This window comes from Leptopilina boulardi, unplaced genomic scaffold (genome assembly GCF_019393585.1).
Source record: "Leptopilina boulardi isolate dan_hultmark-lab unplaced genomic scaffold, ZJU_Lbou_2.1 LbouV2_324, whole genome shotgun sequence".
Taxonomy (NCBI): domain Eukaryota; kingdom Metazoa; phylum Arthropoda; class Insecta; order Hymenoptera; family Figitidae; genus Leptopilina; species Leptopilina boulardi.
This window is the reverse complement of record NW_026137890.1, coordinates 1,140,251-1,154,240: the sequence shown is the minus strand read 5'-3', so window position 1 is coordinate 1,154,240 and position 13,990 is coordinate 1,140,251. Positions and strand designations below refer to the sequence as shown.

The following is a 13,990-nucleotide window of genomic DNA, read 5'->3' as shown; positions in this document are numbered from 1 at the left end:
CTGAGGCAGATAAAACATATACCATTATTAATATTGGTAATACAAAAAAAAAAAAAAAGAGAGAAAGAGAGGATTTTTTTTTTTTTTTTTAAATAAATAAACAAGATTGGCCTTGAGAAATAATACATTAAGTAAATTTATTTAACACTCAAAATTTATTTATTCGCAATAGGTTAATCCAATACGGATTTAGGCAAATATAGAATTATATAAAAATAAATTATAACATGTAATTAATTATTTATGTAAGATGAGAAGCTCTCTAAAGTAACTTCAAAGTTTCCAATTTCCTATTGGGATCTGACATGGGGGCGGGGCCTAAAGCAATATGGCGTAAATTGGGTAACACTTTTAGTGAATTTACATGGGAATAACATGGGATGCATGTTTAAAAATCGTTTAAAAAATATTGCTTAATTTAATAAATGTATAAGTGAATTTTTTTAATACAAAATTACTATTTACATTCCTATTTACAAACATGAATAAAAATATAAAAGAAATCTTATTTTTATACAAATTATTTTCTCAAATCCAGCGATACTTGTGCAAGAAAAGTATTGTATTTTCCTTTATATTTCATGTAATTATATGAAAATTTATAAATGTATGTATTTCATTTTTCATTGTAAAAGTCTGTTAACAAGAAGTGAAAAAAAAATTTATTTATCCGTTTTTACAGTGATAAATTAACTTTCAAAATGTTCACATGCACGGGTAATATGAAAGATTATATAACCTCCAAATTTTAAAATCTTAAACTTACATGGCAAAATTTAATCACTTCTTTTGAAATGCAGAGAACATACTCTCATAGAAGGCTTTATACTGTTTATTTTTAAAGCATTTTTCCAGGCCTTTAATTGATCGACTTTTTCAAAATTATCGAACGTATTTTTCACATCCACTACTCGTTGTTTTGGTTTCGGAAATTTATGGAAAATTACGCTTAAATTTTTCGCTACAGTACTGCCACAGCCTCTCACAGAACACTTAATTCTGCAGGAAGATTTCTCACGCGGTAAAAATGTAGCTTCATTCATAATGATAAAATAATTAACAATGATAGCGGAACTACAATTGCAAGTGACACAAACAGTTATCCAAAACTAGTTACATTTTTCAACACCAGATGGCATGTGTACGAATGTCAGATCCCAATAGTAGGATAGATCATTTGTATCCAGTTTATTAGGAGCAGCAAATTGCAAAAGAAAATAAAAATAAAAGCTCCTACCTTAAATCATCAAATAAGGACAAAGGACTTCTTGCAGAAAATTCATATAGGTAATAATACAATTTATTAGCTCCACAGGTATAGATATTAACTTTCTATATAGATGAGTAAATAGAATTGACACAAATTCAACAATTTATAAACGACAAAAAAAGCACAATTTTCACAATAAATAGACCACAGGTGTAAATCAAATATTATTTAATTAGAAAAAAAGCATGTTTAACACACAAACAGCTTATAACAGTAAGGCGTAGGGAAATCTACGCAAAAACGACAGTAAAAACATATGAGACCTCATCACTTGATGTCCAAAAACGGACTCCGAATACATAGATATATGTATACATCTTGCCCAAAAGGATGCTAAAAGTTTAAAATGCCGGTTTCCCGCAAAACGGAACAAATTAAGCTGACCTGCGCAGTGATTTCAGCTCAACAGAAGAAAGATATTGGTCCAATTGGACAATTTTTTTTCGTTTCACCAATCATGTTTTATGTATATATTTAGCGTGAGTTACGTAGCCGCGTTTTTATGTGTAAAAATGTGTAATTACAAATCAGCTGTCAAAATAGTGGCCTGGAGCAGAGGGGCAGTTTATGGTATGTTGATATCTTTGATATTTCGTTATTAAATTAAAAAAAAATTTGCTATACTTATACGTGTAATATTTTAGTGCATAAATAATTTTTCCTGTAAGTATATTAAGTGAATCATTATAAAGTACTTAAATTTTTTTAATGTAGTTTAAATACACCTCTATAAAGGTTCCTAACCTCAATTTCTACATGGTGCAATGCAGTGAAATATGTTTCAACTTTTATTTATTATAGTTGTTATATTTGTAAACACTTTCTGCTGTTCTTTTAATATTAGAAAATTTAATATTTAATAATAGAAAAAGTTGTGTTAACAATAATAATATTAAAACTTTTTTCAAGAAAAAGTGTCAGCATCATCATGTCAGAAACGAATTCCGATAAGGAAATAAATAATGAAAGTTTAGCAGGGCCGTCATCTCAAAATTCCTCAACATTAACGCAAGCCCCTAGACACGAGAAAAATTATGAACAGAGTAAACAACGTAAAGGTAATATAAATGAAAAATTAGTTATAAGCATGCAATTTGAATCTCACACGTTGCTTATTTATACTTATTTATACTCAATAAAAATTATTATCTATTAAACAGGCTGTGATGCTATTAAAATTTAATGTTTTACCTGAAAACAAGAAAATATATTTCATGAAAAACCATGTTAATCAAACAATAAATAGTACTTACGTTAAAACCGTACTTTTTTAAATTTGCATTATTATTTTTGTTTATTTAATTTTTTTATATGCATTTTTTTCTAGAATTTTTACTTTTTAATCATTAAAATTTTTTTCTTTACACACTATTGTATTGTATTTCCATATATTTTTTTTACACTGAATCCAAATTGGAAGTCAGAATTGTCAGATTGACTCAATCTTTTAAAATTGATTTAATAACTGCTTATTTCACCAATTTTTTTATTTTATTTTAAAAAGTTGAGACAAAAATTAATTTTTTGTGTCCTTGTGTTATCTATACATTTATCATTGCATTTTATTTTTTGCGTTAAGCTACTTTTTTACATTAATTTTTTTGATATGTTAGCTGCTTTTGCATATAATCAACACGAAATAACTACGAAAGGATCCACGCAATGTACGGAGAAAAATGGATAATTATACTAACTAAATCAATTAAGAAGTGCAAAACTTGACAAAAATTCAGTGTCAACTGTAGAACAAAATTTTTCTTGTATTATTAAAAAGATAAATAGATCACTCCGAGTCAGTCCTCTTCAGAAACTGAAAGTTTATTATTTTTTCTTCTATATATTTTTTGGAGTTGTTTTCAATTGATTATATTTGATAAAACATTTTAATACAACTTAATTTGTACATATTTCTTTGAAAACTTTCCAGTATTTATACACTATCCATCAGAATTTTTTTAGTGATTATATGGATAAAATACATAGGGGGGCAATTTTTTACACTTATCGTGGTACACATATGATTTAATTTTTTTATTTATTGTTAGCTGATACACTGAAAGAAATGCTTTTGGAATCTCAGACATTTGAGTATGATTGAGCAGTTCCTGAACCTAATCATTTAGGTTAATCCAGAGATTCTTGATTGAAAAACACTTAAGCTAGGTTCAGGTAATAAGGTTCAGAAGATTCAAATATTTGATGCCTTTGAAACTGCCTGAATTGAGTGTAAATCATTCAAAAGTTTTTCTATTTTACCCCAACCGTAGTTATTACGAACGGTATCGTTGAAATACTCAACTGCTTTAGTTGTTGCTGTGACAGGAATACAGAATGACGAGCATGACCTAAATTATTTCTGTATACGATTCAATTTCTTCTTTCATTGTAAGGGGATATTAAAATTGAAACTATTTTTGGATTCGAAATGAAATTAACAGAAACATTTTTGAAAAAAAAAATTTTTTTTAGCTTCAACTGTACTTTGTGGGGAAAATGTACGAACTATCTCTAATAGAAAGAAAATTTAGTAATAATAAATACGATAATATTTTATATGTCTTATAACATTTAAATTTAGTGTAATACAATAATTGAAGAAATGTTTCTAGCCAAAAACAGTCAATTTTATAGCATTATATTCAAAGGTAGAAGAAATGAATTTAGAACTATATAGGTATATATACTATAAAAATATACTATTTTAATTTTTAGGCCCTAAATTTTAAAAAAATGTGGAAAATCAAGCTTTTGCATTTTATTTTTGATGCCAGAAAAAGCGCGTAGAAAGTTTTCTAAATTTTGTCCTTTTTCTCTTGATATTACAGTCTGGATACAAAATTTGCTTGCAGATTTAACTTATTTAAAAATTTTCTTTGAATTCACTCAGGTGCACAGTGGCATTTTACTGAAACTTTTTCTGATTATTTTTACTACGATACATTCAGTAATTTTGTACTTAAAAAGAATATCATTGAATTGAAAATCAATAATAATTTAAGGGGGGCGCCTACTTTATCGGGTCAAAAAAATCGATTTTTTAAAAGTTGTCTTAACTGAAAGTACAACTATCAGAGAATATGCTCTTAAAATATTATGTCAAAATACAAAATATTTTTCGAGTTACAGCTTGTAGAACGCAATAAAGCGCGTGGCCTGGCGCGCGAATCCACTCGCGGTCTCTAATACTTTTCATAATTTGTTGCGCTTATCTACTATTACATCTACCATTAAAATTACCATTTATCAGTAAAATGTCGTCTTATCTAAGAGCTACCCATAAAAAAAATAGTCGTTCATCGAGGCCTGTGACTGCCGTAAGTTTTTAAAAAACAGCACTTATATGTTTTTCAATCTTTAAACTCGTTTTTTTCAAAACACTGTTTTTGTAGTTTGCGTACACGATAGACAAAAATCTATTCAACCGATTAAGGTCTACCTGGGCTTGTTTTGAAGATAAAAAGTGTCTCTTCTGTATGAATTAAATTTGTTTTTGATAGAGTTAAATTTAGTGCTTTTTTTTAAAGAAAAAATGAGATTTTTTTTGGCGAAAATTAAATTTTTTTTAAAAAAGTCATGTAAAAATGTCAGTTTTTACTTTCTATTGAAATCTTTTAATTCATACAGAAGGCAATAATGTATATTTAAAGAAAAAATTTTGTTTTTTTGTTTTGGATAAGAATTGTGGACCCTAGGTTGTACGCAATGGGAAAATTTCAGCAGCGAGACGTTATATATATGGCGTTTATTTTATTATTAAATTCTATTTTCATTTAATCAAAAAATTATATTTCAAAGATTTAAATATATAAGAAAACATACACTAAATCTCGCATCAATTTATTTAAATGTGTTTGAGAAAAAAATTCCTGAAATGTACGCAGTTTTTTACATTCTAAAGTAGGCGCCCCCCTTAAATAATTTACCGATTAATAGAAGTAATTGAAAATTATTATAATTAATAATGAAGCAGATATTTAAAAATTAATATAAATTAGAATTTGAGAGTAAATATTTTATTCCAGCTATCAAACTTCAGATCAAGAAACGTTCTACATCAAAATTTTGCGGCTACTCGGAGAGGCATTTCCGACGTATTGTTAGTAATGAAACGCTTCAAGATTGTCAGTTTGTTAAACGACAAGTCGAAACTTCTAAGATAGAAAAACCACCGAAAAATGAGAGTGTTAATAAAGAACAACCACTGATTTCTAATGAAAGAGAAAAATGTGTAACAGATGCATTCAGTTCTTCTGAGTCAGATGTAGTCAGTTCTTCTGAATCAATTATTGAACAACCTCTTCCTGTGAACTCTGAAGAATTAAGCTCAGAAGATGAAGATTTTTTTAATTCTGATGAAAGCAGTGATGGCTCCTTATTTGACAATAGTTGTTGTGAATCGGAATGTGATTTGTCAGACGACGATATCGTTGAAAATAATCCTGACAATGAAGAGGAAACAAAGGACAACGAAGACACAAAAAATTCTATCTTGTTAAAAAAATTACGTTTCTGGGCGCTGAGGTTTCATATTACATTAGTCGCATTAACTGTTTTGCTATTGATTTTCCGATCATTTACTGAACATGTAAATTTACCATTGGATGCGCGAACTTTACTAGGAACTGATAAGTACACGACAATTTATGAAATAAATGGTGGAGAATATCTTCATCTGGGATTAGAAAGGGCAGTAAGGTCAATTATAAGAGAAAACAAAAAAAAAGGAGTAACAACGAGACATATAAAATTAGCTGTAAACGTCGATGGTTTACCCATTTATACATCATGCAAAGAAAGTTTATGGCTAATTTTATGTTCTGAAATGAATTCGAAAGAAGTGTATCCCGTTGGTGTATATTATGGCAGAGAAAAACCACACGATGCAAACGAATTTTTAAAACATTTTGTAGACGAAGCCACTACGATAATCAACTGTGGACTGAGAGATGAAAACGTGACTGTATCGTTTGACGTTTTAATCTGCGATACACCAGCAAAAGCTTTTTTTCTGTATTTAAAGGGACACACCGGATACGACAGTTGTCCAAAGTGTAATATAGGTGGAACTTAAGTTATAACTAAACCGAAAACAAAAAATTCTAAACAAAGAGGACAAATTTGCTTTCCAGGAACTGGACCGTTCAAATTAAAAACTGACGACGACACATCAGAATCAAACGTTAAGCCCAATCTGACAAACATTCCAGGATTTGGTTATATATCTTCGGTTCCGCTCGACTATATGCACCTGATTCTGTTAGGTGTCATGAAAAAATTAATAACACTTTGGATACTTGGACCTCTAAAAGTAAGATTGTCAACAAAAGAAGTAAATAATATATCAAAAATGTTATTAAAACTACGTCGCAGCGCTCCATCAGAATTTGCAAGAAAACCACGACTACTTTCTGACTTCAAATTCTGGAAGGCCACTGAGTTTCGAACGTTTCTCCTTTACACAGGCCCAATCGTTTTGAAAAAAATTTTTTATTTGAAAGAAAAACCTGAAATATATTCGCATTTCTTATTGTTGCATTTTGCAGCTACAATTTTAGTTAATGCAGATCTTTCGCGAGTCCAGTCTAATATTGATTATGCCGATAATCTTCTAAACCGATTTGTTAAAGAATTTCCAAATATTTACGCCGAAAAATATGTATCACAAAACGTACATAATTTACTACACATTTGTGCAGATGTAAAACGCTTTGGAAATTTGGATAAATTCAGTGCATTCCGTTTCGAAAATTATATGCTTACAATCAAAAAAATGATTCGAAAAGGGGAAAAACCTCTTGAGCAAATAGCTCGCCGATATAGTGAATTAGAAAAGACCAGTATAGATAGTATGGAAATTCCTGAGTCCTTGTCCTCCAGTTCAAAAATGGATTTACAAGGAGAACATTATAATGGACCACTAACAAATGAGATTCCTTTTGGTGTTCACCAATTTAAAATCTTAAAAACCGAAACGTTAAATCTAAATTGTAATAATTCAAAAGATTCATGTGTTTTATTAGATGATGGAAACTTTGCCGTAATAAGCAACATTGTGCAGCAACAAAGTGGAAAAATTTGCTTGATTGGAAAATTGTATTTACCTATTGAAAAATTATACCATGATCTTGACTCAAGCTTTTTGAACATACATTATGCTTCTCAAAGTCAAAGTTCAAATAACCATTTAATTCATGTTGATAACGTTGTAACAAAAGCATGGAAAGTGCCTTGCAAAAGTAGGATTATAGTGCTCCCATTGGCACATAATCTTGAATAAAGAGCACGGAAAATCCGAGATGAGGCAAATTATTTTCAGTCTTTAATCGTATTCAAAATAGTGAGTATTTTTGTAATTATAATATATATATATATAAAATTTCTTTCCATACTAAAAAAAATAATTACTGAAAATTTCAATTCGAAATTTTAAATTAAAAAATTTACTGTTTTATTTTTTATATTGAAAAATTGAAATTTAGAATTTTGGTTCCTGGAAATAGTCAAAATTCCGTCTAAAAATAGAGAAAAGGTAGGAAATATTCTAAGTAAATAATTAAATAAATATGAAAATTAAATTTTGTTGAGAAACTTAATAAAGAAAAATTTTATTTATTAAAATAGATTTAGACATAGGTATCTAGAACTTATTATTAATACTTATTTTACAGTAAAATTAATTTTCAACGATACCGAATGAAAATACCATCACGGAAATTCATTCCTTTTTAATTGGCTAGAGTGGTTGTAATCGCCTGAAGCTTGGGTTCTAATTATTCAGATTAGATTTCAGGTAATAATGAAATTTTTTTCAATTACGATTTTTTGCGAAAATCACATACCGTAAAATGGGGTGTTAAGATACACAAAAAAAGTTTGAGTCAATATTTCTACATGTTTTAGAAAATGAAATGGAAATTAAATTTGTTTTTTAATTTACTTAAGATCTCTACTTTGAGAATCTATGATGAAAGTTACAGTTTGCATTTAGAAATACGAATAATTTTGAGAAAACAGCAAAAATTCATAAAAGTCTGAAACGAGGTCTTAAGGTTTTTTCATTAAAAAAATCATTTAAAAATACCTTTTTGTTTAGAAACTTTTTTTTATAAAACATAAATAAATTAAACATTTTAAAATAATTGCACATTACTTTATTTAGAATCTGATGCAATTTTAAATTAAATTGATATTGTAACTCGATCAATTTTATTTAAAAATGACTAAAAAAAAACTTAATGCCGTGTAATTTGGTTAAACAAATCACTTTAATACGTATTTTTACTGAAAATTATATAAACAGTAAATTCCTTAACATTTCAATAAATGTCGAAAAGGTACATTTTACGATTAAAATTAAGAGATCTCGAAATTGTATTTATATAAAATAAATCCAAAGAAAACGTTTTGATTACAAAATAATAGAATACTAAAGTTATGAGTTTGCGGAATTTTCAAAAATTGCAAAATTACTTGTCAAACACAATGTTTTGAGACTTTAAAAATTCGCAAAAAAAATGCTTTGCTTGTTTTGTTTTGAAGTTAAGTGACGTAAATTTTTGTTCAATATACTATCACGTAATACTGTTTATATCCCAAGCTTTAATTTAAAATCAGTTAGAGGCAGCTAGACTGATTTTTTGACTCAGAAGATCGATTCAAAATCGTTGGAAAAAAATACCTTAACACCCGATTTTACGGTACAAACCCAAGTAGCACGGTATATCACTCGAATATCATGGTAATATCCAGCGGGAATATTCCTGTGACATTCAGATGATATCAAAATGTCCGCTTCATGGTGATATTCCTGTGACATTCGTGCGATATCACACGGTGATATCACTGTGACATTCGTGTGATATTGAGGGAATATTCCCTCAATATCACACGAATATTCCCAGTTCATCAATTTTTTCAAATTTTTATATTTTTTTCTTTTAATTACTTTAATTATACTAATTATATTAATTAACGTAATTAAAAGAAAAAAATAAAAAAAATATGAAAAAATTGATGAACTGGGAAAATTTGTGTGATATTGAGGGAATATTCCCTCAATATCACACGAATGTCACAGTGATATCGCACGAATGCCACAGGAATATCACTGTGTGATATCACCATGGAGCGGACATTTTGATATCATCTGAATGTCACAGGAATATTAACGCTGGATATCACCATGATATTCGAGTGATATACCGTGCTACTTGGGAATATGATGATAATTAATATTTAACGTTTAAGTGGATCCTCCTACAAAAATCCATTGTGTTTCTTTCTTTAAAATTAATCAATACCAAAAAATTTATTATGAAAAACTTATGAAAATTAATCACACGTACAAAATAATTAAACAGTGTTTTTAAGAACCAAAAAAAGTTAGAGAAAAGTTAGGAAACATCTCTACTTTTCTGGATTTGTTTATCAATTAATTAAAATACTAATTGTTTAAAAACATTCTTTGCCTTTTTATTTTCTAAGCAAATTCGAATTATAGAGATTGCGTTTCCGTTCATCAATAATAATTATATCCAAATTTTGTTATTTTACTGTTTCAGAGGAAGTATAAAATTTTAATAATTGGTAATTTGGGTAGCAGAATTTTTGCTGGTTTACCAACTTCTTCTTCAAGTTACGGAACGATTCATTTAAATTTCTTCTCTGATTTCACATTGTCGGAGAATATTTACGCCTTCTACTATAATACTCGAAAATTATTTTACAACTTAATGAATTTAAAAGCTGCCAAATACATTGATAGTGAGTATAAAAATAATTAAACTGATTATATTTATTTTTATAAATTGTTTTTACAAATTATTTTTATAATTTATTATTATTAAATGTTTTTCAAAAATTATTTTTTTATTAGTTTTTTTATAAATTATTGTTATAAATAGTTGACAAATTATTATTTTTTGTTTATTAAAATAAATATTTTTTTAAACAGCATTAATTCCAATTTTTCAAAAAATGCGGTTAATCATCGAGAATATTTGCAAAATGTCGAAAACAATGAAACTGCCGGCGAAACGATTTTTAAAATTAAAAAAAAATGTAATAAATTCTTTTTTTTACAAATTATTCATGATGTTTTTTAATTGCAACAAAATGTTTCTATCCAGTTTTTGGGATTTATTCGTTTAATTGAGGTAATTTTTCTTTTTCATTTAAATATATTTCTACGGAATTCTGAAAATAATCCACAAATCTCGGAAAGGTCAGAAATTTTTCAAATTTTTGGAATAACCTAAAATATATCTTGCATTTTAAACAAATTCCAAATTTTTCTAATTTAAAACATTTTTTTAATTAAAAAAATTTTTAATTATACATATAATAAATTCTATACAACAAAATTTATTCATTTTCTTTTATTACTTTATTTCTTTTAATCTATTTTTTATACAAGGAAATTTGATTAAAATCTTTACTGCAATTTTCCGAAAATTTGGAAAAGGTCTTGAATTTTAAATACCGATTTATGTGGGATTATTTTGTTTGTTATTATTGAGTTATTTGATAATTTTATATTTTTAGGTTCTTAAAGAAAAGTTACATTTTTTATTTCATTGGCAAAAAAAGATGCCATTGAGCTTGCCATTATTTGTTTTATCATGATTTGCAATACTCTCTTTCTTGTAATACAGAAAAGTTTTGTTTCCGCATATCTTTCGGTAAATAAAATTATAAATTATTATTTTTCTAAAATAATAATTTTCTCAAAATCCTTTCTTGAAACTTTTTTCTGTTAACTTCGAGGTTCATTATCAAAGAGGAAGAAATAAGTAATTATTGAATTGATAATGAACATTATTATTATTATTATTATTATTAATTTTATTAATATTAATATGTATTAATTATTTAATTAATTAATAATTTTTCAACCTTTTTTTCAAACAAATAAAAAGTTTAAAATTTTTTTAATTTTTAGAATTTAATTACAAAAGCAAGAAAATCGAAGGAAACTTTGAAGAGTCTATCATCAACAATTGATTTTCCTGCTGGTGTGGAAAAAATTCGATCTTAAAAGTTTTACTACGTGGAAATAATTTTAAAATTAGTCGACTTACGGGATACTAATTTTATCAAATGGGAAAAAAACGTCTGGTTTTTTCTTTGGACCTGCCTTTGTTTTGGGATTATTAACAACAAGCTGAAAATAATGCACAAATATAGATTTTCCACAGATCAAGCAGCAAGAATTAACTTATTTAGTGTGATTTAATTATTTAATTTAATTAATTATTTATATAAAAATGTTTATTTTTAATTTAAGACCTTATGAATGTAATGAAAGTTGAGTATAATTAGAAGATTTAACGGTTTTGGTAATTTTTTAAAATAAAACAACGTAAAATTTTAAATAATAATCTAGGTTAAGCACAGACATTTTTAAAATCAAAACTGCTAGGTAATAACATTTCTTCGTAAATTCAACAACGAAAGATCAATTTGTAAGGTTCTTAATATTATAAATATGTTTGTCTAATTTTTTTGAAAACTGTTTGAAAATGCGTTATTATAAATATATTTGTGTTCATTTAATTTAAAGTTTCATTTACCTTTATCATTTTTAATTTGTTATTTTTTGTGTTAATTTTAATTCACTGAATCATTTACAATTAATATTTTTTTAAATATTATTTCAATATTAAAAAAATTTATTTCCGCTAAAAATTTAACGAAAATGTAATTTAAATATTTAGGCAATTTTTAAGCTAAAATTTTAATAAAGATTTAATTCAAATATTCAGGCAATTTTTAAGCTAAAATTTTAATAAAGATTTAATTTAAATTTTCAAGCAAACTTTATATTAAACTTTTACCGAATATTTAATTTAAATGTTCAGGCAACTTTCGCGCTACAACTTGACCGAATATTTAATTTAAATGTTCAGGCAACTTTCGCGCTAAAACTTGACCGAAAATTGAATTTAAAGATTCAGGCAACTTTTACGCTAAACATTTACTCAAATGCGGACATTTAAATCTTTACACAACCTGTACTAAGCTTTACGGTAAACTTTTCCAAGTTGGCACGCACAACTTTAATAAAGGTTTAGGAAAGTTAAAGTGCTGTATGGGTTATTACATATGTTACATATATTACATATACATTCATACTACTTTTATATCTTTGAACATATATGTATATATATATATTTTAAATTATTGGATATTATACTTAAAAACATGAGTAAACGAAGTAACAGTGACACTTTTTTTTAAAACTGTCTTATCTATATAAAAATCAGCATTGTATTTGAAGAAAAAATTTACTCTGGAGATAGTGTGTTGTCATAAACATGGTTTAATTTTTAATTCTGGTCGAGTTTCTTTTAGTAGTTTTTCAGAAAATTAAAGTGTCCTACTGTTTAAACTGTCCCATTGTTTGTCAGTCTCCCCTATATTAATTAATTCAATGGAATTTTCAAGGACATCCGGTTCAAGTAGAAGTAGAAGGTGTTAAACTCATTATGATCTTCGATCCTGTCCATGTTCATAAGAGTGTTCGAAATAATTTTACCGTTAAGGACGTCGTAACAAACTTTGTTGAGGCTGGCAGAAATTCTTCTGTTGAAAAAAAATACGCCTCTTGGGATTTTATTCAAGATGCATTTGAAATGGACCAGCATTGTGATTCTCTTCGCAAAAGATTAACAAAACTAACGGAAGAACACGTCAGACCCGGGAAAATTAAAAAAATGAAAGTTTCTGTCTGCGTACAAACGCTTAGCGAAACTATGGCCACACACATTTTGGACGCTATTCATCTTGGTGGTATATAGTATTATTATCATATATATGTATATAGAATATTTCATTGGATTGATTTTGTGGTTATCGCATAACATTCAGCCATTATTCTTATTAAATATATATTTTCTTCTTCTAGAAACTGTTCAAACGCCAAGAGGACGTCTAAAATTGACAAGTAAAGCTGAAGAGACTGCGCTATTTTGCCTTTTACAAGACAAACTTTTTGATTCGATAAGTGGGCAAAACATTAACCCAGACAAGCCTTTAAGAGGTGTTATTTGCGATGGTAGTCCTCATATTGAATTTTGAAAGACGACTAAAAATAGATTAAAACAAATGAAATTTGTCGATAAAATATCGCATCAACCTCTGCCAGATCCTCCCTGCTTAAAAGCATGGCCTCAGATTTTAGATGCTTTCAAAATAGTCTGGGAAAGATGTCGGGAAAAAGGATTCTCGTTTTTGAAATTGGGCCTTCTGAATCAAGATTGCTTGGAAAATCTTTTTGGAGTTTTCAGAAGCCATAGCGGTCGATTCACAAAATTAAATTGCTCTCAAGCAGATGGAATTTTTAAATCGATCTGCATCAATAATTTGACGTCTCCACATGCTATTGGCGCTAACTGCAAAGAAGATTGTGGATCTTCCTTATTTTCACTACTCACAATAGTAGAAAATGAAGAAAATAAGGAGGCAGAGCGTACAAAAGTCGCATATGTGGATGATGAGCCGGAACATCCGCCAAATCCGAGTTTTAAAAAATCACGGCTAGGTTTTAAAACCAATCAACGCAATGCCGCAACGTTTGCGAGATTACTTTTGAGTAAATATGATTGCCAAAATTGTTCGGAATGCGAAAAGGTTTTCTTTGTTCATAAAAATCAAACAAACATCAAAACTGCTGCATTAGATTATTTTGAACGTGGCTATACGCTAGCCTGTAATGCCATT

General features: G+C 27.8%; 1 protein-coding gene across 2 annotated transcripts; it reads left to right on the top strand.

Annotated features, from left to right (window-relative positions):
- The first annotated feature begins 5,861 nt into the window (after positions 1-5,861).
- Positions 5,862-11,549, top strand: LOC127284370 (uncharacterized). Of its 2 annotated transcripts, none has more exons than XM_051309770.1 (5): positions 5,862-7,607; positions 7,939-8,060; positions 9,832-10,033; positions 10,224-10,425; positions 11,211-11,549. In XM_051309770.1, the coding sequence occupies exon 1, from the start codon at positions 6,513-6,515 to the stop codon at positions 7,545-7,547; it is 1,035 nt and encodes a 344-aa protein (XP_051165727.1). In that variant the 5' UTR covers positions 5,862-6,512; the 3' UTR covers positions 7,548-7,607; positions 7,939-8,060; positions 9,832-10,033; positions 10,224-10,425; positions 11,211-11,549. The 2 variants fall into 2 exon arrangements, with proteins under 2 accessions (XP_051165727.1, XP_051165728.1); XM_051309771.1 differs by lacking the exon at positions 11,211-11,549 and adding an exon at positions 10,814-10,950.
- The last annotated feature ends 2,441 nt before the right edge of the window (positions 11,550-13,990 follow it).